General features: G+C 42.2%; 1 protein-coding gene and 1 long non-coding RNA gene across 2 annotated transcripts in view; both read right to left on the bottom strand.

The window, feature by feature from the left end:
- The window catches only part of LOC144606793 (uncharacterized), a 538,285-nt gene that overhangs the window by 492,157 nt on the left and 19,452 nt on the right, over positions 1–26,676 (bottom strand). The gene's annotated exons all lie outside the window — the stretch shown is intronic.
- On the bottom strand, positions 22,319–25,608 carry pou3f1 (POU class 3 homeobox 1). Its single transcript, XM_078423219.1, has one exon. It carries the CDS (start codon positions 25,587–25,589, stop codon positions 24,456–24,458), a length of 1,134 nt encoding a protein of 377 aa, XP_078279345.1. The 5' UTR covers positions 25,590–25,608; the 3' UTR covers positions 22,319–24,455.

Raw genomic sequence — 26,676 nt, 5'->3', positions numbered from 1 at the left:
ATCTACATAATAAGTCTCCACTGAATGGTTTATGTTCTGGGATTTCAGCTCAGCACATCTCACTTATCTGTAAGCCTTAGAATTTGGGCTTTCCATTTACATGTTTCAAAAGGGCCCCATTCATTTCTCAGCAAGCAGCACTTTCTCTTGCCAGCTCCTGCCAACGACCACTTGTGTTACACAACCTTACTCTGCACGAGTGTTCAAGTAGCATTTTCTGATCACAGTGATCCCCATATTAGGATAGTTCCTTTCATAAAAATGATCAGGCGTTCCCGGTTTACTCAAGTGCCATCAAATAAAGAGGCATAAAAAAGATTATACAATATTAACAAGTTCAATAATAATTCTACTTTCCACATCAACAACGCACGCTAGTTAGTTCCTGTGAAGTCTACATCCTGCATTATAAGGACAAACACTGTGTGTCCCTTCTCTGGGATCTCTCGGGAGTGGATGAAGAAACAGTATAGAGACAGGCAGACAATAATAACATGGCCACAGGCCATGCCAAGCCTGCACTTGCAAATAAACTAATTTACTATGGCCAGCAATTTTTCTGCATCTCCAAATGTCTTGATCTTTCCATCAGCAGAGCTCCACAGCAATCAAACTCTGCACAGGACCTAAGGCATTGCACCTCCTATAATACACCATTTTCGCACAAATATACTCCAGCTCCACAACAAGTCAACTGGTAGAAGAAAATGGATCTGCTGCAGCTTATGCAGGGCAGGGGCGTTAGCAGAGGGAGGGCTAAGGTGAATTCTGCCTGGAATCAGAGGTTACGGAGGGGAATACTGGAACTCAGGGGATAGAGTGGCATTGAGGATCTGGCGTGGTCAGATGCATACTTGGCTGGGTGTGGGGGCCGAGCTTTAGAGATGTGATCAGGGCAAATCCTGAGAGTGGGGTGGGTGTTGATGAACGTGCAATCCAAAGTATGGATGACAGTCCCAATTCATCAGTTCAGGAATAATGATCCATAACATTAGGGCGGCACAGTGCCTCACAATGCTAGAGACCCGGATTTGATTCCGACTACGGGTGTTGTCTGTACAAATTTTGTACGTTCTCCCTGTGACCGCGTGCGTTTTCTCCGGGTGCTCCGTTTTCAAGGTTCAAGGTTCAAGGTCACTTTATTGTCACATGTACCAATTAAGGTACAGTGAAATTTGCCCCTCCCACCCCCCCCCCCCCCCCCCCCACATTCCAAAGATGTACAGGTATTTAGGTTAATTGGCTTCTGTAAATTGTCCCTGGTGTGTAGGATGGAACTAGTGTATGGGTGATTGCTGGTCAACATGGACTCGGTGGGTTGATGGGCCTGTTTCCATGCTGTATCTGGAAAACTAAAACAACTACAAAACTTACATTTCTTTTTGCTTAATAAAATCCAATACTTAACTCCACAACAGGAGATACAGTACCTGGACTTCAGACTTTGCCTGTTTGTCGGGTCAATTTCCCACTGACCTGTCTGCTAACCTAATAGCCTTAAAGTTACTCCTTTTAAGATTTAATTATACTGTGACAGGAGGCTGAGGGTGATCTTATAGATGTGTAGAAAATCATGAGGGGCAAAGACAAGGTGAATGCATAGTTATTTTCCCGCAAGGAAGGGGTATCAAGAACAGAGAGTTTAAACGTAGGAGCCATTTTGCAGTTATTAGGTATTTTTGCTTATTAATATCATTACCTTGTATCCTGCTGTAGTCTGGACACTATAGAATTAATGCAATGTTTACATAGGGGCTGGGCGGAGCTAGAGTGCGGGGCAGTTGGGCATGTGCTGGCAGAGAGAGTGTATGTGAGCCAAGGAGGTGCTGACAGAGGGTCAGCCAGAGGCTCCGCCAAAAGATTTATTAGCCAAGATTAATACAAACCACGAAGTTATACCTGGCAACCAGTATCGATCGCATAGACTGTGGTAAGATATGGAATTTTACTTAGCAATTAATAACCAGTCGATGACAAGAGATATGCCAATATGTTTATTGCACCTTCAAATAAAGAAGACTAACTATTAAACGTCAAGGAGGATCTCTGTTATTATTTGTTCGAGTCATTACGCTTATCGCTGACCCGATCTGTGCAAGTGCCAGCTTGGGAGCTAGTTGATGTAGACGAGAAGCTGGCCACTACATTAGGTTTAAGTGAGCAGGGAAAGATTTATCAGGAACCTGGAATTTTTTCACACAGAGCGTAGTATACACATATATATTATATATATATATATATATATATATATATATATATATATATACACACATACACACACACACACACACATGTGGAGCAAACTGCCAGAGGAAATCTTTGAAGTAGAAACAATTATAACATTTTTAAAGAAATCTGGACAGGTACATGCGTAAGAAAGATTTAGAGGGAGATTTACTCATGGCACAGTGGTGCAGTGGTAGAGTTGCAGAGACCGGGACTTGATCCTGACTATGGGTGCTGTCTGTATGGGTTCTGTCTGTATGGAATTTGTACGTTCTCCCTGTGACCAGATGCGTTTTCTCCAGGTGGCTCCAGTTTTCTCCCAAGCTCCAATGACGTGCAGGTTTGTATGTTAATTGGCTTCTGCAAATTGTCCCTAGTGTGTAGAGTAGAACTAGTGTAGTGGTGATCACTGGTTGGCGTGGGCCCGGTGGGCTGAAAGGCCTGTTTCCATGCTGCATCTCTAAAGTAAACTGAACTAAGGGGATGTGGTTCAAACATGGGCATATGGGACCAGGCCTAGATGGGCATCTTGGTAGTGTGAACGAGTTGGGCCAAAGGACGCCTTCCTGTGCTCTATGATTCTATTACTGTATGGGACCTTCAGCACTTGTGTGGAGTCTACAGAGCACATGTGTCACATTGTTTTGTTTGCGTTAACTAAATAGTCATGATACCTTTTTAAACTGAGATTCAAGAGCGCATTATAATCTGTCAAGTTAATCTATTCAATGCATAGCATGATTTAATTAATCTTTCTCTTGTCAGCAGGCCAAATTGAAAATGATTTATTCTGTACCTTGTATCTTCACGTTGCTTGTTTTCTAACCTCTGCTCTTGTGTCTACACGCTGTTCCCTGGCTGAACTCTGGGGTTTCTGGCAATACCCATGCTGATCCATCAGCAGGGGGATGCATGAAAACAGACTACGACGAACCTGAGACTAATTTCTCTGGCTTAATGTGGGCGAGCATTTGTCTCTCGTCTATTGGGTCAGATTGAATTCATAAGTTCATAAGTTATAGGAGCAGAATGAGGCCATTCAGCCATCAACCCTACTTCGCAATTCAATCATGGCTGATCTATTTTACCCTCTCAACCCCATTCTCCAGCCTTGTCCCCATAACCCCTGACATCCATACAAATCAAGAATCTGTCAATCTCAGCTTAAAAATACCCATTGACTTGGCCTCCACAACCTTCTGTGGTAATGAATTCCACAGATTCACCACCCTCTGACTAAAGAAATTCCTCCTCATCTCCTTTCCAAAGGTATGTCCTTATATTCTGAGGCTATGGCCTCTGGTCCTAGACTCTCCCACTAGTGGAAACATCTTCTCCAGATCCACTCTATCCAGGCCATTCACTACTTGGTAAGTTTCAATGAGGTCCCCCCTCATCCTTTGTACAGGCCCAATGAGGTCCCCCCCCTCCAGCAAGTACAGGCCCAATGCCGTCAAACACTGTTGACCCAATTATTCCTGGGATCATTCTCGTAAACCTACTCATGACCCTCTCCAATGCCAGCACACCCCTCCTCAGATATGGGGCCCAGAATTAACATGCAGCAGGTGGTTCTGGAGAGATCTGTTGCTGAGATGCCTTTGCAGCGCTCCTCAACGTCACATTGAAACACAACAGTCTGAGACGAGCTGGAAGTCAGATGCCAGAGCACGAGACCTCCTGCTTTCTCTTGGGGCTCTCCTCTGAGCCTGGAGACGAAGCACTGGCTTGCTGAACCAAGGGACTGCATGCACTTTCTACCTGGTCCCGCCATGGTTACAAGGGGCAGCACAGCCTCGTACATTTAAGACAGAAAGGGAGGAGTAGCTCTTCCACAGCAACAATGGACCATTGTGGACTCCACCTTTCCTTGGTCATCGGTGTCAGCTCTGACTTGTTCTGAACCTTTTCATACGTCTGGTTTCCCTCCCCCCCGACCCTCAGTCTGAAGAAGGGTTTCGACCCAAGATGTCACCTATTCCTTTTCTCCAGAGATGCTGCCTGACTGCTGAGTTACTCCAGCATTTTATGGCTATCTTTGGCGTTAACCCGTTCCTTCCTGCACAAAATGTAGTTTGCTTGAATTTCTTAATTTTACCTTATTTTGATGGTATTCATTATACTACTTAAATGTGTTTTAAATTAAATGCATTTATATGCATCATTTATATTAGTTCAATCTGTCCTTAATAAAATATTGAATACAATACAATACAATACAATATATCTTTATTGTCATTGTACAGGGGTACAACGAGATTGGGAATGCGCCTCCCATACAAAGCAATAATTTAATTAGCTAGTCAGTGTTAATTTAAACAACCCAATGAAACAAATTGTAACAGTTTTAAAACAGAATAAAGTGCAAGTAGATCTGTGCCGGATCACTGTGCGATGTGACCATCTGGCTCAGCAGGACCGGTTCATAGCAGCTATGGGCCTGGGGATGAAGCTGTTCCTGAGTCTGGAGGTGCGGGCGTAGAAGGCCTTGTATCATCTGCCCGATGGTAGAAGTTCGAACAGACTGTTGCAGGGGTGTGAAGAGTCTTTGTGGATGCTGGTGGCTTTTCTGAGGCACCAACCAATATCATTCAAAATATTTAAATGCCTTTCCCAGAAGGGTTTTGGTCACAGCGGTGGGAAGGCCATCGGAACATTCTGAGGGAAGGTCTCAGCATCTGCTGTCTGAGGCTTGGACACCACCTCCAGCCTGATGCACCCGACCAGAGGACTCTTGGATAGACAGGGTCAGCTCAGTAGGCCTCTGTACCTGGATCAGAGCACTGTTGACAGGTGGGCACTGGCCTTTCAGGCACCTGCTGGATCCATGGTGATCCAGCCCAAAATGCTTCCTGAAATGTCGATCACAATATCTTAACTCTTCAAATTGGCAAAATTCCCTCATTATTTACACCCAAGAATGAATCATGGGGTAACAACGAGGAACAGAAAACCTGGGTGACAATTTAATTTCCTTTTCAATCAGAATTTAAACAAAAAACATGATATGATGTTGAGCTTTCAATTTACGTAGTTAGTCAGTGAGAAAGGTAATGCTGGAGAAAGGTAATGCTGACTTCATCTCATCTGTCTTGGTTTCCAGCTTTGTTGTTCTCAGGTATTAGACATAAAGAAGGAATAAACAGGCAAACAAAATTAAGTAAAAAACCATCATGGAATTAAATATGTAACAAAGTAAAGTGGGAGGGGGATTCTATTTAAAAGCTGGAGACAATAATTTCTGCAAGTGCAGTTGTAACATTGGCAACTCTTCAAAGTTCTACAGCTCTCAGTTTTATTATGTAAGAAGGGAGAAGGAGCATATGGCAATATGCTCAGAAGCTAAACACCAATGCCAAGTTCCGTCAGCCGAAAAGGGATTCAGGAGAGAGTTTGTGTAGCTTTTGCACTTCCTCTGCAGAAGGAGCACAGGGAGAGGATAGTGGTGAGTGGTTCACCAAATATTCCACAGTTTGTTTTGCATGGTCACAGTCACACTCTGGCTTGGCTGGAATTTTCCCTTTATGGAGCAGGTTCACACACCAACCTCTGACATGGGTGATGGAACATGAACTCCTCTGAGCATGTTGACGGCAGTGGGTGTGATGTTTGGATTTTGAATCAGGATATATGTGCAGTTCCATTTTATGTCAAAGCATTAATGTGGATAAGGAGAGAGGCAGCATCTAATCCTTTGATTTATGTCACAGACATAGGAGAGATATCTCATACAAACTCCAATATTAACTCATTCAGCTGGTTAAAAAATGAACACAAAAAGCATTTGGACATGCAGCCTCGAAACAAGGCAAGAATATACCTTCTCCGGTCGACTTTTCAGATTTGCTTTATTTTGACAGCTTTAAAATATTACCTAGAAACATCTCACTTTTCCCCTGCTAGGATTTATTTCACGTAGAATAACTTTCTGCATGTCTGAGACTAAATAACATAAATCGTGATTATTAAACAATTAAACCGTCCTGGATCTTTAAACGATAACTCCCTAATGGAAGAGCACAGTGATACATAAATAGAACTAAAAATCCTAAATGATGCAGATTCAAACCATAATGATGGAAGATAGAAACACTGAAAATGGGTTCCGACCCGAAACATCGCCTTTTCCTTTTCTCCGGGGATGCTGCCTGATCCTCTGAGTTCCTCCAGCATTTTGTGTCAATCTTCGATATAAACCAGCATCTGGAGTTCTTTCCTACACAGAATAGATTTCATTTTCCTGGAGGTTTTAGTGGGAATATTTTAATAACTCAGTGAGTTGAAGATGTTTGCTCACCATGATCATGCTGCATCAAAGTGCACAGGACTGGTGTGTTGGAATGGTATTAGTAATTGAAGCATCTGTCATGTTGAAGACCACAGTTGCACCATCAAAGTACTGGCCAATCCACCTGAGTCCCCGATGGTCAGGTTCTGGATTACGTCCTTGAAACTTGGTCAAATGGTCAAACAACGAGAGCTTTTGAGCAATCACTGGATATTTGATAGATTCTTTGGTCATTATCCACTTACACTGATTGAAGGTGCCTAACATGTGGGGAGTAAAGTTGTGTTTCATATGCCCTAAGTTGAATATAAAATCTTGTTAATGGTCATGAAGAATAGGTTGGAAGAAGATTGGGAAGGAAGCCAGGAAAATGATTCTACATCACAGATCACAGTTTTCTTGGTTTCTCCTATGTCGGAAGGGTACAATGACTTTGCTTTAAGAATAATAAATCCACTGCATGTAAATGTTTAATAGGAAGGTTGCTGGCGATCTAAAGTGGTACTAATAGGGACAAGAGTCAATACAATAAATTTAAAACATGAGCCCACTGTAAAACATTTTAGGTAGACACAAAATGCTGGAGCAACTCAGCGGGTCTGGCAGCACCTCTGGAGAGAAGGAATGGGTGGTTTTGGGTCGAGACCCTTCTTCAGACTGATGTCAGGGGAGTGGGCGGAACAGAGATAGAATGTAGTCAGAGACAGTAAGGCTGGTGGGAGAACTGGGAAGGGGAAGGGGATGGAGAGAGAGGGAGAGCAAGGGCTATTTGAAGTTAGAGAAGTCAATGTTCATACCACTGGGGTGTAAGCTACCCTAGTGCAATATGAGGTGCTGTTCCTCCATTTTGCGCTGGGCCTCACTCTGACAATGGAGGAGGCCCAGGATAGAAAGGTCAGATTGGGAATGGGAGGGGGAGTTAAAGTGCTGAGCAACCAGGAGATCAGGTAGGTTAAGGCTGACTGAGCGGAGGTGTTCAGCGAAACGATTGCCGAGCCTGCGCTTGGTCTCGCCGATGTACAGAAGTTGACACCTGGAACAGTGGACACAGTAGATGAGGTTGGAGGAGGTGCAAGTGAACCTCTGCCTCACCTGAAAAGACTGTCAGGGTCCTTGGATGGAGTCGAGGGGGGAGGTAAAGGAACAGGTGTTGCATCTCCTGCGGTTGCAGAGGAAAGTACCTGGGGAGGGGGGGTGGTTTGGTTGAGAAGGGACGAGTTGACCAGGAAGTTGCAGAGAGAACGGTCTCTGCGGAAAGCAGAGAGGGGTGGAGATGGGAAGATGTGGCCAGTAGTGGGATCCCGTTGGAGGTGGCGAAAATGTTGGAGGATTATATGCTGTATGCGACGGCTGATGGGGTGAAATGTGAGGACAAGGGAGACTCTGTCCTTGTTACGAATGGGGGGAGGGGGAGCAAGAGCAGAGATGCAGGATATCAAGGAGATCCTAGTGAGAGCTTCATCTATAATGGAAGAGGGGAACCCCCGTTTCCTAAAGAATGAGGACATCTCTGATGACCTGGTATGCAGATGCGGCATAGACGGAGGAATTGGGCGTAGAGGATAGTATCTTTACAGTAAGCAGGGTGGGAAAAAGTGTAGTCTAGATAACTATGGGAGTTAGTGGCTTTGTAAAACATTGTAGCACAGACTGGATTAGAAAAAAATAAATCCTCTATGGAGACAAAGGTGAAATGATGCTGCATAACTTTACACCAACCAGGTTTTTTTTGACAAATTCAAAATTATAAAAAAGTAAAATGTGACTCATGTTGTTAAGAAAAAGAACGTGTAACTGTATTCTCTGTGATAGCGCAGTTCTAAGATAGGCAGTGAAATAACAATTGCTTTCTGTTGCTTGAAAAGCTTTGGGATGTTTTGAAGATATATAAAAGTACTATTTGAATACAAGTTTTTGTCATTCTTTCCTATGAATTAGGATTGGTGATAAATTATGCATAACTCTCCCTACTCTTTAATAGAAAAATGTCCCTGAGCCATTTTCCTTCCATTTTTATCTGGATTTGTACTATTTTAGACACCAGTAGCAAGTCAGTAATTACCACATGCCTGCACACAGAGGGCATAAAGATAGACGGAGTGACCTGTAGGGATGAGACATTTTTTTCCGAGGAGGCGGTTATTGAAGAATGGTATTATATAGTGGGCACCCACTCTCTCGTGGTGACATGCTCCTGTGTTTATTTTTTGTTGCATTTTCTGCACTTCTGATACTTACGAACCCTCCTCAAATCTGTGGAATTCACTGCCTCAGAAGGCAGTGGAGGCCAATTCTCTGAATGCATTCAAGAGAGAGCTGGATAGAGCTCTTGAGGATAGCGGAGTCAGGGGGTATGGGGAGAAGGCAGGATCGGGGTACTGATTGAGAAGGGTCAGCCATGATCACATTGAATGGTGGTATTTATTCACAAAATGCTGGAGTAACTCAGCAGGTCAGGCAGCATCTCAGGAGAGAAGGAATGGGTGACGTTTCGGGTGCTGGCTCGAAGGGCCGAATGGCCTACTCATGCACCTATTGTCTATTGTCTATTGTCTAATTATATGGTCTGCATTGAGAGTTGAGACACTTTATAAACTTTTTTACCTGGGCAACTACTTTAGTCTGCAATATGCAGCTGTTTGCATTATTTGATTGAAAGATACAGCATGGAAACAGACCATTCGGCCCACCAAGTCCACCTGACCACTGATCGCCCGTTCACACCATTTTCTCTGCTATCCCACTTTTGCATCCTCTGCCAACGCACCAGGGGCAATTTTACAGATGCCAATTAACCCACAAAACTAATATGTATTGGACACGTGGGAGGAAACTGGAGCATCAGGATGAAGGGCGCATGATCACAGGGAGAATGTGCAAGATCAGGATCGAGCACCCAAGATCAGATCAAATCCGGGTCTCTGGTGCTATCAAATTGCAGCTCTACTAGTGCACCACTGAGATGTGCTGGGGTTATGTTACTCCAGCATCTTCTCAAGTCAAAGCTCCCAGTTTATTGTTTAACGTGTTTCTTTATCCGACTGAAGTATTGTTTAAAGCTATATTTTAATCTCATCAGAATTATTCTGTTATTCATCTTCTCTAAAATCTATATTGGATGCCAGGTTGTGCTTCCATAGATTTTTTAGTTCAGCAGTAGCTTGTTCAAGTTGCCGTTTATTATAAATCAGGCCAGACACCATGATGTTTCTCAGTGAAACTACTGAACTGGATCCTCTTCTTGTCAAAGGTCCATCTGATGCAATGAGTTGTAAATAGGATTCAGAGCCCCGCATGATGTTTCTTCTCTTCCTTAAATGCGTGGGCTCCTCAAATGTTCTACATGATGAGCTCATGGAATGTTACAGCACAGGACAAGACCAAGACCAATACCATCATGCTTGTGCCAACACTTTGAAATAACTATTTCTTTGGTCACATTTTCTTGCTTGTCTTACATTGTCCTGTAATTCCTTCCCTATTTGACTGCAGATCCAGCTCCCTCCAGTGAGTTAGCAATGAATATGCTTCCATCAGACTTTCAGCAATGTGTTCCTGACTATAACAACTCACTGAATAAACAAATTCGCCTTGCCAGCCCTCTGATTCTTCTCCAGTTATTATAAATCGGTGTCCTCCTGTTACCAACCTTTTGGCTCGGAAACAGTTTCCTTCTCTCTGCTCCATTATAAGCATTCATAATTTTGAGTAAATCTTCAGTTTCTACCCTCTGGACAGCAATCTTACCTGTTTAGTTTAGTTTAGAGATACAGCAAGGAAACAGGCCCTTCGGCCCACCAAGCCCACGCCGAACAGCGATCATCCCGGTTCACTAACATTATCCTACACACGAAAGACAATTTGACCAAAGTCAATTAACCTACAATCGCGTACGCCTTTGGAATGTGGGTGAAAACCAGAGCACCCAGAGAAATCCCACGCAGGCACAGGGAGAACGTGGGAGAACTCCATACAGTCAGCATCCGAGGTCAGGATCGAACCCGGGTCTCTGGCACTGTCAGGCAGCAGCTCTACCACTGCACCACAGTGCTGCCTTTGTTGTTGTCTCTCCAAGCGATTGAGGTCCCTCATCATTGAAATTATTTAGCAAATCTCCTCTACGTCTCCACAATTTGAAATCTAGGTCCTACAGGAGTTGAGTGAAGATCATATAATTCTTTCAGGTTACATCCCTCTTGAACCAAGCTCATAGGAGTGAGATACAATCTTAACCACCAAGCTAGCTGGGTACTTCCAATACTTTCTAATTTAATTTCATAATTCCATTGTCTGCATTTTCTTTTATTTCCAAGAGGTAAAGGTACCCCACTGTCAGAACTATCCATCAGAATTTGATGATGTTTGAATTACAGACAGCCAACATATATCGTAACTATAAATAAGCAAAACCTCTAAAGGGTAAACTCCAAAGCAGCATATCTGATGCATGGGAACATAGTGAGAAAAAATCAAATAGACTTTCACCAATTAGGTGACTGCATCTAGATTAAGGCTTTGTATTTGGGAGGATTTAAAGATGTTAATGTGTTTGTGATGATAAAGAGAGAGAACCAATGTTAGATGTAATATGAATGGAACATGTTTGTGGTGCTAGACTTTGAGTAAATCAAGGCAACATCATCTTTCCTCCATTCACAATTGGTGTTATGTTGAATCCACCAAAAGAACAGGTTACATAGTGCAAGATCAATTGCAGTACAGAATTACTTCACACCTACAAATTTGATTTCCACCTCATTGAAATATAGTTTTTACAGTTTTAACTACTGACACTTCTGAAAGCGATGTAGAAAATAAGGTTAAAAGCATTTTACCTTTACCTTTCTTGTCTCAGTGCGAAATTTTCCTGAACCATTTTACATTTCAAAATGTTTTAAAGACCACGTTCTACAATGCTTCTTACTTGCAGTCACCACATAAAAATGGCTCATTTCTAAAATTGCAGTAAGACTGAAACATGATTAAGGATTTCAAATAGCAGAATAAACAGTCCATTCAGTTAAGATCTTGCAGTTGAGTTAAAGAATAATGGAAATCTAGAGGTTACTCCTTATAGAGGAGAAATATTTGCAATAACGGCGCGTAATAAAAAGCAAAAGTCAAACAGTGTTATTTTTTCTCATATTAATTTTTACAACTTTCTTCCTCCATTTTAAAAATGCAATGTAAGAAACCTTTACTACAGTGCTTTAGTGGTTAAACCATACTGAGAGTATTCAACAGTTGGTGGTAATTGTGGTCGTAGGACACACCACAATACAAACAGTTGCTAACACCAATCCTGTAGAATTGTAAATAGGAAGAATAGTTTCCAGTGCCAGTCTTTGTTGTTTAGTCAATGGAGTTATTCTACTCTGAATTCAATGTGTTTTGAAATAAATACAAAAGCCTTCACTCGAACAAGCTAGGCTTTTAGAATTAGCTAGCAGAACGTGGTAACCAAGTACTCTAGAAATTGTACAGACCAAGGAGTGAGCAAAGAAAATCAAAAAGAAAATTGTTATGTGATGGATGTTATTTGACATATTGTGCAGTTATCTTTTGATGGTGAAATATAGAGAGAAGAGAGTTACCATACTGTACAGCTGAAACATTCAGTAATGCCACAAGCCCTTAGAGAAATACTTGCGTGCTTTATAAAAATAATGTCTGATCTCAGAGAAGATTTGGTCTTTAAAGAGGCAGTTTCATCTGGCAAAAAGAAATGTTTGAAACTGACACTAAACGGGCATGGACGTGGAATTCCCAAATACAGATGTTTGGGATATTTTACTGAATTATTTTTGCCACACTTATCTGCCACTGACACTGTCAGAAGGTGTTCACTTCTTGCTCAAGTGCAGTTCCATGACCGATGTTTACCTGGAAGTGGCACTTCTTTAAATGTGACCGCTGGTAAGTTATTGCAAATGCAAGGAATCAAAACTGAAGGTAGTCCTTCCTCACTTGTACACGCCCATGAGTGATGCAGAATAGAGGGCAGAAATGGGAATCGTGGTTTGGTTCCCTATATCACCTCTTACTTGGATGAAGTCAGTGGCAATTCCCCATCACTGTTCCATCAGAAATTAATTGGACTCCTATAAATCTGGGATTGTTTTGAGCTTTCAATTTGCTGGGCTCTGTCTTCTCTCTCCAAGGCTCTCTGTTTTTCTAATATACAGCATCCTCACCTTCAGTCAGAAGAAGGGTTCCAACCAGAAATTCACCCCTTCCACTGATGCTGCCTGATCCACTGAGTTGCTCCAGCACTTGGTGTTTTGATCTGATTTAGCTCTTTGTTCATTGATCCCTACATCTCAAGATTTCAAGATCAATTTATTGTCACATGTACCAATAAAGGTACAGTGAAATTTGAGTTACCATACAGCCATACTAAGCAAAAAGCAACAAGGCACACAGCCACATAAAATAAAATTTGACATAAACATCCACCTCAGCGGATTCCACATTCCTCACTGTGATGGAAGGTGATAAATTTCAATCAGCTTCCTCGTTGTTCACCCGCGGTCGGGGCTGTTGAACCGTCCGCAGTCGCCGCAGCCGACGGTCCGAAGCCCAAGTGTCGGGATGATCAAAACTCCCCGCGTTGGGACGGTTGAAACGCTCCGCGGCATGGAGCTCCCGAGTCGGCCTCTTCTTACCAGAGACCACGGGCTTCACGATGTTAAAGTCCACAGGCCCCACGGTTGGAGCTCTCCACAGTCGATTCCCGGCAAAGGATCGTAAGCTCCGCGATGTTAAAGTCCGCACCGCTCCCGCAGCACGAAGCGCCGGGCCGGGCCGGGTCTCCAGGATAGACCTCCAACTCCTCGATGTCAGGCCGCAGTGGGGACGGAGATCCAATACGGAAAAAAATTGCATCTCCTCCGAGATAAGAGATTGAACAAAACGTTTCCCCCCATCCTCCCCATCCCCCACATAAAACAAACCAAGGAACACTAAAACACACTTTTAACACATACTTAAAATAATAAAAGCAGTAGAAAGACCAGACAGACTGTTGGTGAGGCAGCCATTGCTGGTGGCACCACCACTGAGATCTTTCAGGTGTCCCAGTGTCAAATATTGTTCAATAGTACTCTGGCAAAACACCGTAGGACATCTTACTCAGTTAAAAGCAACTTGTAAATGTTCCCAGATGGTGTTGAGGATGTGTGTGGAGAAAGAGAGCTGGGGAAAGGGGTTATTCAGTTTGGTTACACAACCTAAACAACATTGACTACTTATAGGGTGGGGGTGTGGGTTTGGGGGTCTAAATCAAAGCTGGGGAAAAAAACAGGCTTTGGAACAGACTGAAGGTAGACACAAACTACTGGAGTAACTCAGCGGGTCAGGCAGCATCTCTGGAGAGAAGGAATAGGTGATGTTTCAGGTCAAAAGCCTTCTTCAGACGGACTTCAGCTCCACTTTGGACAGACTGAATTGGCCCCAAACATGCAACCTTCTGCTTTCTGGGTTTACCTCTTTCACTCGGTACAAAATTCGAAATAACTGTCCAATTTAATTTGTTTTTCCTTTACCCGGATTATCAGTGAGATATGCCGGCATGAAGTAACTGAGGCCAGGTAAACAAACAAAAAAAAAGCAGGGGAAAGGCTGCATCCACGTAGGACCCAGCCCGGCATTCATTACAGCAGATGCTGGTTTAAATCGAAGGTAGACACAAAATACTGGAGTAACTCAGCGGGACAGGCAGCATCTCTGGAGAGAAGGAATGGGTGACGTTTCAGGTCGAGACCCTTCTCTATCATTGATTAGAGCGGGGGGTTACATTCCTCCATGATTCCTCAATAATTCCCACTGCCTTATGAATGTAAATAATAATTAAATACACCAATTGTTTTAGATCTCAAAGGGAGCCAGTTATTTTATAATAATTCAAGACAATCGCCGGTAGAGGGCAGAAAGTATTGTATTTATTAATTTGCTTTGTTTTTTTTCCAGAAGTATTTAAAAGCAGAGCCGAGCATCCCTGAGTTCTGACCCCAGGTAATCCAGGCGCTGGTAATTCATGCTATTGTCCATGACAGTCCCAAAGTAACTCTGGGCGTGAAGCTCACCAGCACTGGACCTGAATTATTTACAATAATTTGCAATCACTGCAAACATATTTGTCGAACACCCATTTATTCTCTCCTGAGATGCTGCCTGACCCGCTGAGTTACTCCACCAGCATTTTGTGACACCTTCCATTTGTACCAGCATCTGCAGTTATTTTCCTATCAAACATATTTTTGGTCACGAATGCAATTCTCGCAAATGTTCGGCTGTATTGTCCACTGGAAAGTGGCTTGTGTGAGAAACACTGTGCATGTGTGTGAGTGTGTGTGTGAGAGAGAGAGAGAGAGAGAGAGAGAGAGAGAGAGAGAGAGAGAGAGAGAGAGAGAGAGAGGGGGAGGGAGGGAGGGAGGGAGGGGGAGAGAGAGAGAGAGAGAGAGGGGGGGGGGGGGGGGGAGAGAGAGAGAGAGTGAGAGAGAGAGAGAGGGCAACATATTGGAGTAGGGTGCTGAGGTCCAGTAGGACAAGCGTGGAACAAAACCAGGAGGGGAACCGGCGCGAAAGCCTTGAGTTAGGGTAGGGTGATGGTGGCGGCGAGTGAGGCTGGGAGTGACAGTTGTTGCTATTGATCCTGTGAACCTGTTTGATAACCTGCCGAACGCTATCCCTGGGCGAACTGACCCGAGGACACCGTGTCCACTGTGGATTCCACCTGCTCGCTCCCAGATACCCTGCAGGACATGCTTCAGGGGGTTGTGCGGGAAGGAACTGCGGAAAAAGCCACAAAGTGCTGGAGTAACTCAGCGGGACAGGCAGCGTCTCTGGAGAGAAGGAATGGGTGACGTTTGGGGTCGAGACCCTTCTTCAGACTCACGCTGAAGATGGACACCAAATGCTGGAGTGACTCAGACAGGCAGCGTGTCTGGAGAGAAGTGATGGGTGTGATGCAATACTTCAGAGTTTGTGCGTAATGTGAATGGATCCCAAAATAAAACATTTTCATATCGGCGCTTTTAAAAAACGTTACCTCGCAATTCAGCATTTCGGTTTTCCAAGTCTAGGTGCAAGAAACGTCTGCGCCTGGTTTCGCATTGTCGGCCTAGTACATGCCTCTGTGTAAAGCGTGTCCCACTTCACATAGGTGCCATTTGTGTAGTGGTTGCAACTTGTCAAGGGGGAGAGAGTCGTCCACAACTAACACCCGCAGATTCATAGGAAGGAACTGCAGATGCTGGTTTAAACCGAAGGTGGACACAAAATGCTAGAGTATCTCAGCGGGACAGGCAGCATCTCTGGAGAGAAGGAATGGGGGGTGACGTTTCGGGTCGAGACCCTTCTCTCCAGAGATGCTGCCTGTCCCGCTGGGTTACTCCGGCAATTCGTGTCTACCTAAGACTAGAAGACGATGTCCTTGTAAGCAGCCCGCATATTCCTGTCCATATACACCCCGAATTCCTGTGCACTCGTTCTGTGTGCGAAAATAGACTCACAAAATACCAACCACTGCAGCCAACTCAAATCCTGACTTTGCGAACATGAAATGCTCTGAAATATTATTAAATGGGAAACGTCAAAGGAGCGGTGGTATAATGATGCGGTTTAACCTAGCCTAATGGGGAAAGTGTATCCCAGTGCGCCTCTACAACAAGGAGACACTCCTGAGGAAATGACTCTTTGTAACACAGCCCAGCATTTCCACACTTACGCTAATTACTAATTTTCAAACTCTGGCACATCTTTTTAAGGCATCAGAGGCTGGTAGTCTGAAATCATTGTGAACACCTTCATTTCAAGGCTGGCAGTTGCTCACACTGACGTTCGCAATATTCCCATTGTGTTGAATGTCCGGATTAAAATATTGTATTACGAACTATCTTCCCGCAAGAACCAGCGAGGAGAAACAATCAAATTATACACCGAAGGTATTTATTCACAAAATGCTGGAGTAACTCAGCAGGTCAGGCAGCATCTCAGGAGAGAAGGAAATACCTTCGATTTGTACCAGCATCTGCAGTTATTGTCTTATATCAAATTATACACGGTCAGTTCGGGCAATCAATGGGTTTCCTTTGGTGATAGCCTCGATAATCTGACACCCGACCTCCCCCGTCCTTTCTCTGCAATCATTTCTACTGTGGAAACCGACAACAATTGTTATCATTTGTTCTTTGTACCTTTTCATACCTCTAGTTTCCCTGTCCCCTGACTCTCAGTCTGAAGGGTCTCGACCCGAAACGTCACTATTCCTTTTTCTCCAGAGATGCTGCCTGGCCCGCTGAGTCACTCCAGCATGATGTGCATGTGTTCGGTGTAAACTAGCATCTGCAGTTGTTCCTTCCCACAACAATTGTTGACATCGGCCTTCGCCCAGACTTTGATCTTTGCCCAGTGGGGCGGTATTCCGGATCCTCGCCCAGGATGTTCTACGTCCTTTCGACTGATTTTGAAACATCTCCCGCCTTTGGAACACATTTGAAGATTGGTCACTAGATGTGATTGGGCAAATGAAGAACCGTGAGCAATTCCCTGAAAGTTCGGTGTATAACAGGTTAAATGGTATAACCCGCCAAGCTTTACCGCACGCGTCCCCCTTCAGAAACGCCTTTCACATCATCATTTTAATAAATTAATAATCTCTCTGTTGGACTTTGTCAAATTAGTGCCGTTTTGCCGGTCAGCAGAGATAAAGAGAGATGGGCGGCCCATATAATATTTAACATAACGGGCGATGATAATCCTGCAAACAACACTTCAATCGGCCACTTGATTTTGATTTGAATTTGCACAATAAAATTGTAATACATTGTGTAATAACCCTTGAGTTTTATTTCGATATCTTAAGCCTATTTTCTTATTCTATGAACTGGAACGACGAGGACGTGTGTATATTTACATTTGGTTCTATACTTTTGAATAATTGTCTAATATTATTTGATATTTAAGGATCTGGGATGAACTAATATTATTTCTCTTGTGCCTCTGTGACCTTGAATATTTCACCACATATTATGTCCATGCCTCTATCTTGTTTTTCTAATTTCATAGTACACTTTAGATACATTATTCATATAATATATGCTGCGTTTTACTATTTTATTATATATTAATGTAGCTTTTGCAGGTATGTGCAATGTTTATCTCAGCAACTCCATGATTTATTCATAATGACTAGACTACGACATTGCTAATTCCCTGTTGCTTTATTTATAGTTGAATATCATAATGTACTTACAGAAGGTGTGACTGGTGATTCTTTATTTATTTGCTGAGAGCTAGATTACAAATAAAGTCCATTCTTGTCTTTGGAGATTTCCTCCAAAACAGTCGACAATAATCACAATTTTACCTGCAATGGTTAATAATGCATATAGCCTTGCCTAGCTGTGCATAGATTTCATTCTCAGTAAACTGAAAAAAATGACCAAAAAGATTAATTTTGTCTGGCAACGCTGTGCAGCCTCTTTCAATCGTTATTTCTTTTTGTGCAAATTGTTGTTTGAGAAATTCTGAATATCACTGTAAAGTCATGCAGAATGTGGCAGGGTAAGACTTGTAATTAAGGATGAGTGGTATATCCAGATTGATCCCAACTGAGCCTCTTCAGATTAATTGAAAGATATCTGAATTTATCCCTGTGCTCAGTTTAGATGCGCCCCTTTGAGTACAACATTGACACACACACAAAATATCCCTTTGCACATCTGTGATCCCAGTTCTGCTGTTTCTTAATGTGTTTTCCTGCTGTCTGCCTTGGAGGGTATATTGCTCCTTGCATTGTGTATGATGAGTGTTTCGTTAACATTTTCTCCACCATTTTGACCGGACCCTCAATGACAACATCAAGGCAATATCTTTTAATTTAAACTGACTCCTTTACTACTTTGTAGCATTTGTAAACTACTGTGCTGGTCATAAATCTTATGTATGTGTGTACACATGTACAGAAGGAGTAAGATGGGGGCACTGAGATAGGGGAAAATGCAGTCCTACAATGTGTGTGTGTGTGTGTGTCTGATATATCCTAGTTTAATGGGCAAGAAAGGAAATATACATCTGAGCCCCCTTGCTCTTTAGTTGCACAATGCAATCAAGCTCCCGGTGGACAAGCAAAACAAGCTCTCTGCTTACTGGTGTAGCATTAATATTCAAACATTTTCATTCCCCTCCTGCCTTGTTACTAAGCCTGTATCACTCAGTTTACTGTTCAATCAGGAATCAGCACATTCTCCCTTTCATGCAAGGTTCCATGTTATTTGTCATCACACTGGCTGGATGAGGGTGCCACAAGTTAAAAGAAATTAGTCCTTACATTTGTCTTATTATGAAATAGTTTTAAATCCCGCTCACCCATCAGGAATAGAGCTTTCTGCTCCTAATTTTTCATGCAAATGAATTCTACAGATAACATCCAAACCATATACCACCCAGAAGACCTTGAATTTTATGTTTCCGCGATCACATCAAATGTAAAGTTAAGGTACCAACTGGTAAGTCATGCCGGTGAAGATTTTGTTCAAATAAATTCTAAATAAAATGCCAGTTATGTAGTAATTAATCTAGTCATGTCTTGAAACTCAGCAAAAAATAGGACTGCAATAAATTGTAGTAATTCAGTGTCATGTATTCTTTGAGGGAATTTCTATATAATACAAAAGACCAGCCCATTAAATCAAAATTTCATATTCTACTATTGAGGCAATTTCATATATCAATTAAGATTTTGCTTCTGTTTGGTAGCATATGATGTGTAGAAATCTTAAGCAATCTGCCTACATCAATGCTCTACAATAGGTGGTCTGCAATACAGAATAAAATAAGTGTAATGTAGACTATTTTGGAAGAGCAAACTATTTTATTTTCCTGGCATCTGAGTTTTGTTTTTTTTAAAGTTTAGAATGCTTTCTTATAATGGAATATGCCTGAACAGGTAGGAAAAATACAGAAACATGATGTATGTATGATTGTGGTATATATTTCATTTAAAATTTATTTATTTTGAGTAATTGAAGGTGGACGATGAAGAATTTTATTGTTCTGAACCTTGCCTTATTATTTTGTTAATGCAATGGGTTAGGAAACTTCGGCTTGCAATTCTTCTCTTTCAATATTGAATCTGAATTTTAGCTACATAGGACTAAGAGAACTTGCAACAATCTAATTTTCCAGGTATATTGACCGAAGATGAACCATATTATGAATTTTGAATTCAGAGTCAAAGCATTAAAATGTTAGTTACATAGTCATATAACTTAGTCCAAAACTTGGCAAGGCAACAAGTTTTTTCATCTGATCTAACTTACTATTTCCTACTGAACAGTATAAGCTGCTGACTTGCAGATTCAGAGGCAACCCACTTGAACGTAAATTGGTGTCAACATTTAAAATTTAAAGTTTCTGTTGATCTATATTTAAATTTACTCCAACAACCATTGAATGGGCTGGAGGTTCTCTTCAGATGCTGTAATAGTCTTAATTGACGACTTGTGTGAATTTACTTCTTTGAATATTATGCAATAGTAAACGGAGAGTTATCTAATTTGCACAAGTTTTGTTCCAAATGAGGTAAACACAACATAAAACTGAGATAATCGAAATCTGTAAGTCGATATTTCTATTAAATTTTGGTAATATATCTACTCGTTAATAAAAATATTTAAAAATATGCTTCAATGTCTGTTATTCCCTTGCTGTACAAAAGGGGTTCTGTTTCTGACACAACAATAAGATTGCCTGGGGCAGAGTTGAACTATTTGTTGGGGATTTTCCAGCAGTTTTTAATTGATTAGAGCCCTTTGTTATTGCTAACCATAATCTATTCTCAGATAGGGTTCACAACACCACAGATTTACAGTGACAAATAAGTTAAATTCCATTTATATTAGATGAAATTCGTGTAGATTTAACAATATTTTGGGGGTCAGATTCTGGATTTTTATCCATTTCATTAAAACAGAGTGATAAGAACAATGCATGTACATAGATGAAAGACAATTACTGAAGGGCAAATCAGATCTAACTGCATTGGTGTTAAACCCGATCTTAGATTAATAATAAACACATCACCTACAGCACCCTGTCTCGAACTCTGCCAAAAAGTGATTCCTACTAAAACATGAGAACTTGGAACGGTTTAAAGATATTTTAGGCAATTAGCTATTTCAATTACTGATTTTAATTCAGAGCCATAATTTCAACAATTAACTTTAGCATTCAGTTGTCAATCCAACTCTATGGGTCTCTAAATTAGTCTCATCCTATTTTTATAATATCAAACATTAAACATGATGCCCTACTGTAGAAAATACAAGCCAATGATTGTAAAGTTCTCTTTAAAAATCTGGTATGAAATCTAAATTAAGTAAAAACTAATTGCCCTTCACAGAGTTGTTTCTCCCTTGTCATTTCTTACTGGTTCCTCTGCCAACCCTATTTTCTTTAAACAACTCAAGTAGGGAGTTAAGCTGTCCAACAGGGGCCCCTTTTATGTTAGGTGTGCATTGCCAAAAGACTGAGGATAAGATTCTTGGTATGCTGATTTTGAATTATTTTATGAAACTGGCTTACCATTCAAATGAAGTTAGCTAGTATTCTTTTCATGTTACAATAGAACTAGGGCTTTGATGGTAAACTGCTCGCTGTTGTGATAGTGATATATTGGCAACTAGAAAAGGGATGATTTCTTTCAGTTGCAAACTCATTAGTATTCGTTGTGCAGCCTTAACCAGGGTTCAGGCAAATTTGAATCAGAAACTGGCAAAAGCCCACTTCTCAAAAGCATCTGGACTAGACTGTCTCAACTTGTATGGAAAGCATTGGTTTTGAATCTCAGCTCTGGCTAACATTTGGAATCAAGTTTCCCCGCAGGCAATCAGCTACTACTGATCTTGGCCAGGTGAAAAACTTCACTGATGGTATGGAGCAAAATATACGTGGGGTTCCAAATTGGTTAGTGGGCACAAAATAGGAATCATGGGAGCTGTTGAGATGGTTGCACAACTCCAGAGCTTTGGAAACAGATTACATTAAAATTGTAATTCAAACCTAATCGCAAATTTGGTAATGAAAATATAAACAAATATTGTCACTGAATTATAGTATAGATATGGCCAGATACGGTCTGAGACAACAGAAGGATCTGTGTGGCAGCAATTTGTTGCTAAAGCGTACATAGTCACACCACTCAAGTTCAGACCTTCAAATTGTTACACAATCCCAGCCAATGCTGCAAAATAGGTATTAAAATAAATACTATAGACTAACTACATACACCCATAAGTTGAGAGCAAAAAAAACAAATAAAAAGGGTGCACACTTATTTAAATGAAAAGGCTCCTGGGGACAATTTTACTACAATTTTACACCGTAAACAGTATCATAACTGACCCATGGTATCTTGAAATCAGAGATAAACATGTGCCTTTTCATTTGTATCCAGTCATTAATAAAAACGTTTTCGTTTTCCAGGAAAAAAATAATTTCCTCTCTGAATTTTGACGAAAATTAGGAAAATGGAATGGAGAGAGGGGATGCTCTAATATGCTTAAGAACGCACAAAATAAAGAAATAAAATTGACAAACCAGGCAACTATTAAAATTCGAGAAATTTAGTTTGACCTTACATCACTTTTAATGATTTCTTGTCACTGCTTTTTTGCTTAAGTGACGTTCAATCCAGGCAACAGCAGAAAGGATTAACAAGCAAAACCCAACATGGTGTCAACACCCCCCCCCCCCCCCCCCCCCAACCTCCAGGAGAAGAGGCAGGGCACAGTTGGGTCCTGCGTATACATTATATGCAAGTAATAAAATATTACTATAACAAAATATTAATATGGCTCTGCAGCCTGTCTTTGATAAGATTCAACAACAAAAAATGTACTAAAACAAACATTGTATGAATTGCTGTAACATAACCCCAATGAGAGCTACAGGAAAAAAGAAAGTTTCAAATACGCGTTTATGAAATAAATACAAGGGGGAAATTCATATGGAAATTATATTAAAATATCCTCTGGGAATTAGTAAGCATACAAAAAAAATCATCCAAAATCATTAAATTCCAAAACCAAATACATATGTAACATATTCAACATATTTACATATTACATAGTGGTACAGTAAAAAAAAGCAGACAATTATTATTTTTCCAATTACTAAACAAGCCACTTTTCCACTGCTTTATGTCCTAAGTAATGTTTAACTCACCGAGGCTTAACTTCTTCACCTTTCTTTAGATGATCTGTAAACATTCTAACACGCATAATGTACACTTTATTTTGGCAATTGTCTAGGTGAATTATTTTTCAGAGGAAATTTACAAGGTCAGTATCTTAGGTCCTGATGAAAAAAAGAACAAATGTCAATTAGCTAGAAAAAAAAATCAGATAGAAATAAAAACAGTATTGTTTGGTAGGGGAACCCCACGTTATTTCTTCTTTACATCAAACAGCAACCGCTGCTACTTGGAATTGTAGCAATTTCTCAGAAATGCACGGTTATGATTTTCCTGCTCAAGTGTCTGAACTGAAAAAACGAAACGCGTCTCGGGGAATGAGGCGTTTTGTTTGTTAATCTGTTCTTTAATTCCTGAGTTCTTTTTTGGGAGGGGGTGGTGGTCGGAGGGAGACCCGAGAATTATTCGCGTCCCGTAAGATTTGAGAGCGGGGAGGTAAACTGTGGCCTGCACATCGGTACATTTACTTGTTTGCCATGTTGATGTATTTGCATTTACAGAACAATCAAAGATATGTTGTTGCTGTAAAAAGAAACCAGCAAACGAAATGAATGTACAATTCGGTACCAGTTCAGTCATTTAAGTGCATCTCGACGCAAAAAGGTCCACTCCTTTCATTATTAACTTGTTTCGCTTTTCCACATGGTAAACTTAAACGGGTGATCAGCAAAGGACCATTTCAACTCTCCAATTATTTTCATTCACGTGTTTCCGCCTCGTCCCAACATTTAAAGACACCTTTTTACAAAGTTGTTAACTGACACATCAGTTTCTTTGATTTCTCAAACTTGTCTTAACTCGCCTGATTTTAAAAAAAACAGGATCGGCAGTGAACGCTTGCACTGATTCCAAAACTTCCGTCCTCAATAAGTACTCCCTTTCAGTTTTCAACAATTTATCTGACAGAATGACTTCAACATTTCTGGGCAAATTTCGCAAGTAAGTGCACAGTCAAAATCAGGGTTTGTTTTCAACAACAACAACAACAACAACAACAACTGATGTTTGTAAAACATTGATTTATCTGGGATGCCAGACCATGTTCTCAATGAATCGATTTGAATATTTATTTAAAATCACAGAAATAAAAGTCAAAACAATTGATCTTCCGGCGTCCATTACTTACTTACAAGACACATCCTCTGAGGGCGATGAACTATATATAAATATTTGTTTTTAATAAAATTCGTGACAGATCAGTTCAAGATAATAAATATACGTTTTTCCCCCACCGGCGATCTGCCACATTTAACAAACCTGCGACTGAATGCGGACAATTCGATGGTTGTCTTTACTTTTTTGTTTAAACTCAGCTCTCGCTTACCCTTTAAGGGAAACCGCTGCTTTAAGGAATCCCCTGGAACAATTCAGCAGAGAAAACGATTATTTTTTGTTACAACTTTTGCAAATTATCCGTGTCAATTAATTACGGGGAGGGGGGGGGGGAAGCTTTGTTCTACAGCAGGGGAGAAAAAAATAACCACTTGATTTACCACAAGAAATGCATGAAATGTATGTTTTCCCTCTTTCCTAAGCATGAGTACAGCCCAGTGCTAAATAAACAGTCTCTACAACACTGGCTAGATCCCTTTTTCAGACAGTTTTTTTTTTTGCTTTGTAAAATCCAGTTTAATTTTTTTTTTAGTCTTTTTTTCTTGGTGGGAAGTGGGTGTGTGTTTGGAACAGTCATTGCACAGGGGACTGCAGTGTGTGATGAAGCGGCGGAGTGTCCCTTTGTGAATATACATCCTCCATCCCCGGGTGCCCGGGGATCCCGGCTGGGGTCATCCGCTTTTCTTTTTGTCTTCTGTTACAAAACCAAACTCTGACCACTTCTTTCTCTAACTGCAGACTGTCAGCCAAGCTGGTGATCTCATGAGCCGATGGCTTGGGGCACTTTAAGAAGTGATTCTCCAGCGCCCCCTTCACTCCTATCTCAATGGACGTCCGCTTCTTCCTCTTCCTCCCCTGGGCAGCGATCTTGTCTATACTGGTGGGACTCCCCGAGGTGGAGTCGGTCTCCTCCAGCCATTTGTTCAAGAGGGGCTTCAGTTTGCACATGTTCTTGAAGCTGAGTTGCAAGGCTTCAAACCTGCAGATGGTGGTCTGGGAGAAGACGTTGCCGTACAGTGTGCCCAGGGCCAGCCCCACGTCCGCCTGGGTGAAGCCGAGCTTGATCCTCCTTTGTTTGAACTGCTTTGCAAAGTGCTCCAAGTCGTCTGACGTGGGCGCATCTTCATCCGAGTGGTCCTGGTGATGTTGCGGAGGTTGCTGCTGGTGGTTGTCATGGCCACCTGGATCCTCATGGAATGCATCCGTCATCCCATGGTGGAGAGACTGGCTCTGTGGGCTCAGCATGCTGTTGAGGCTGGTGAACCCCGGCTGCGAGTAGATGAGCGGTTGGTGGCCGTTGGTGGAAGGTGGCATCCCGGGGATGTGATGCGCCGCCGCCGACCCCCAGCCGCCGCCAGGGTGGTTGCCATGGGTCTGTTGGTGGACCATATGATGTGTCCGGTGATGAAGGCTGTTTCCAAGGTCATCCCTGGCTGTCTGCACAGTGGCCTTTGCTGGGTCTGGCTGGCCGAGGTGAGAAGCGGTGACCCAAGGTGCCCCGTCAGTGACAGAAGAAAGCCACTGGTGACTGTGGGTGATGGGATGCCCATTGCTGGCCAGCCCGTGCAAGTAGTCATTCTGCACCATTTTCTGAACTTCTCTATAGGTAGTTCCTGGATGCATCCTGTCAGAGTCCGGATGCACCAAAGAGTTAGAGTGGAGCGAGTTATTCCTCGGAATGTAATGAGCCGAAGCTGTGGTGGCCATGACTCGCACTTCCAAACTGATCGGGTCGCAGCTACTTTGCAGAGCTTTAGCGGAGCCAAGTCTCCAGCAGTGGGAAGGGGGGGAGGGGGGGGGCAAGGATCGTACAACACGCCCGCCTGCTCGATTGGCCCACACCCACTGACTGACAGCCAGGCTGCGCTTCTTGATTCGCCGCTGGTTGGCGACTTGCCCCCTTCTTGCAGGCAGAGAGCTTGGTTGGAGGCGCAGCCGGGCTCACATTGGACACTTGCGGCTGACTCACCACTCCCCTGCTCTGGTCCAACGTGAAGCAGTTGGCTGGCCAGTCAACGAGCACTCGCCTCTTCGGATCCCGTCTGTCGGCGTGGGATTGGTCACCGTTTTTTTTTTGTTGCAATTCCTCACCACGTGGGGAAACTAATCTCGCAGCAATTCCCCATTTAACAAAAAAAAAGTAACAATAAAAGAGTGCGGAAATGGCTGGGCTCAGCTCACAGATAATACCAATGATCTCAGTGAGAATAACCCGCGTGTGCGTTTTAACGTCCGCCGGCAAGTGTTCTCAGTAGAAGAAACGCGTCTGCGAGCTGGTCCCCCCAACCACCTATAATGTTGTTTTTTTCCGCTTTGTTTTTGTGTACACAGCCGGTTACTGTGGCTGCTTTGGAGAAGTAACAACAAAAAAAACGAAAGATCTTTTATTTTCAGGGAAAATAAACGAGTCCAGTGCAAAAGACACAGAGTTGTACATCATTATCATGCAAAACAAAGAGGCATTGTGACAAAGATGACTTATTTGTTTCAGTGCATCCACGTTTATAAAGATCACAATCGAGATGATTAGATCTGGTTTATTGTTGGAACAATCCATCTGGATAACTGAAAGAGAAGTTTCTAATTTGTTTATTTTTATGGTTAATACTCATTTCTCTCCACGCTCAGGGGAATCCACTTTCGGCTTGACAGTCCTGGTTGATTATTTTTCTCTTCACGTCTTTTTTTTCCCTCTCTCGCTCCACAGCAAATTACCAATTCTATGAATTGCAGAATAGCATTCAGCGCAGGTCTGTCTCCCCGCTGCAGGGGAAGTCTCTTATAAACACAAGCA

This window comes from Rhinoraja longicauda, chromosome 27 (genome assembly GCF_053455715.1).
Source record: "Rhinoraja longicauda isolate Sanriku21f chromosome 27, sRhiLon1.1, whole genome shotgun sequence".
Taxonomy (NCBI): domain Eukaryota; kingdom Metazoa; phylum Chordata; class Chondrichthyes; order Rajiformes; family Arhynchobatidae; genus Rhinoraja; species Rhinoraja longicauda.
This window is presented reverse-complemented; position numbering and strand designations above follow the sequence as displayed.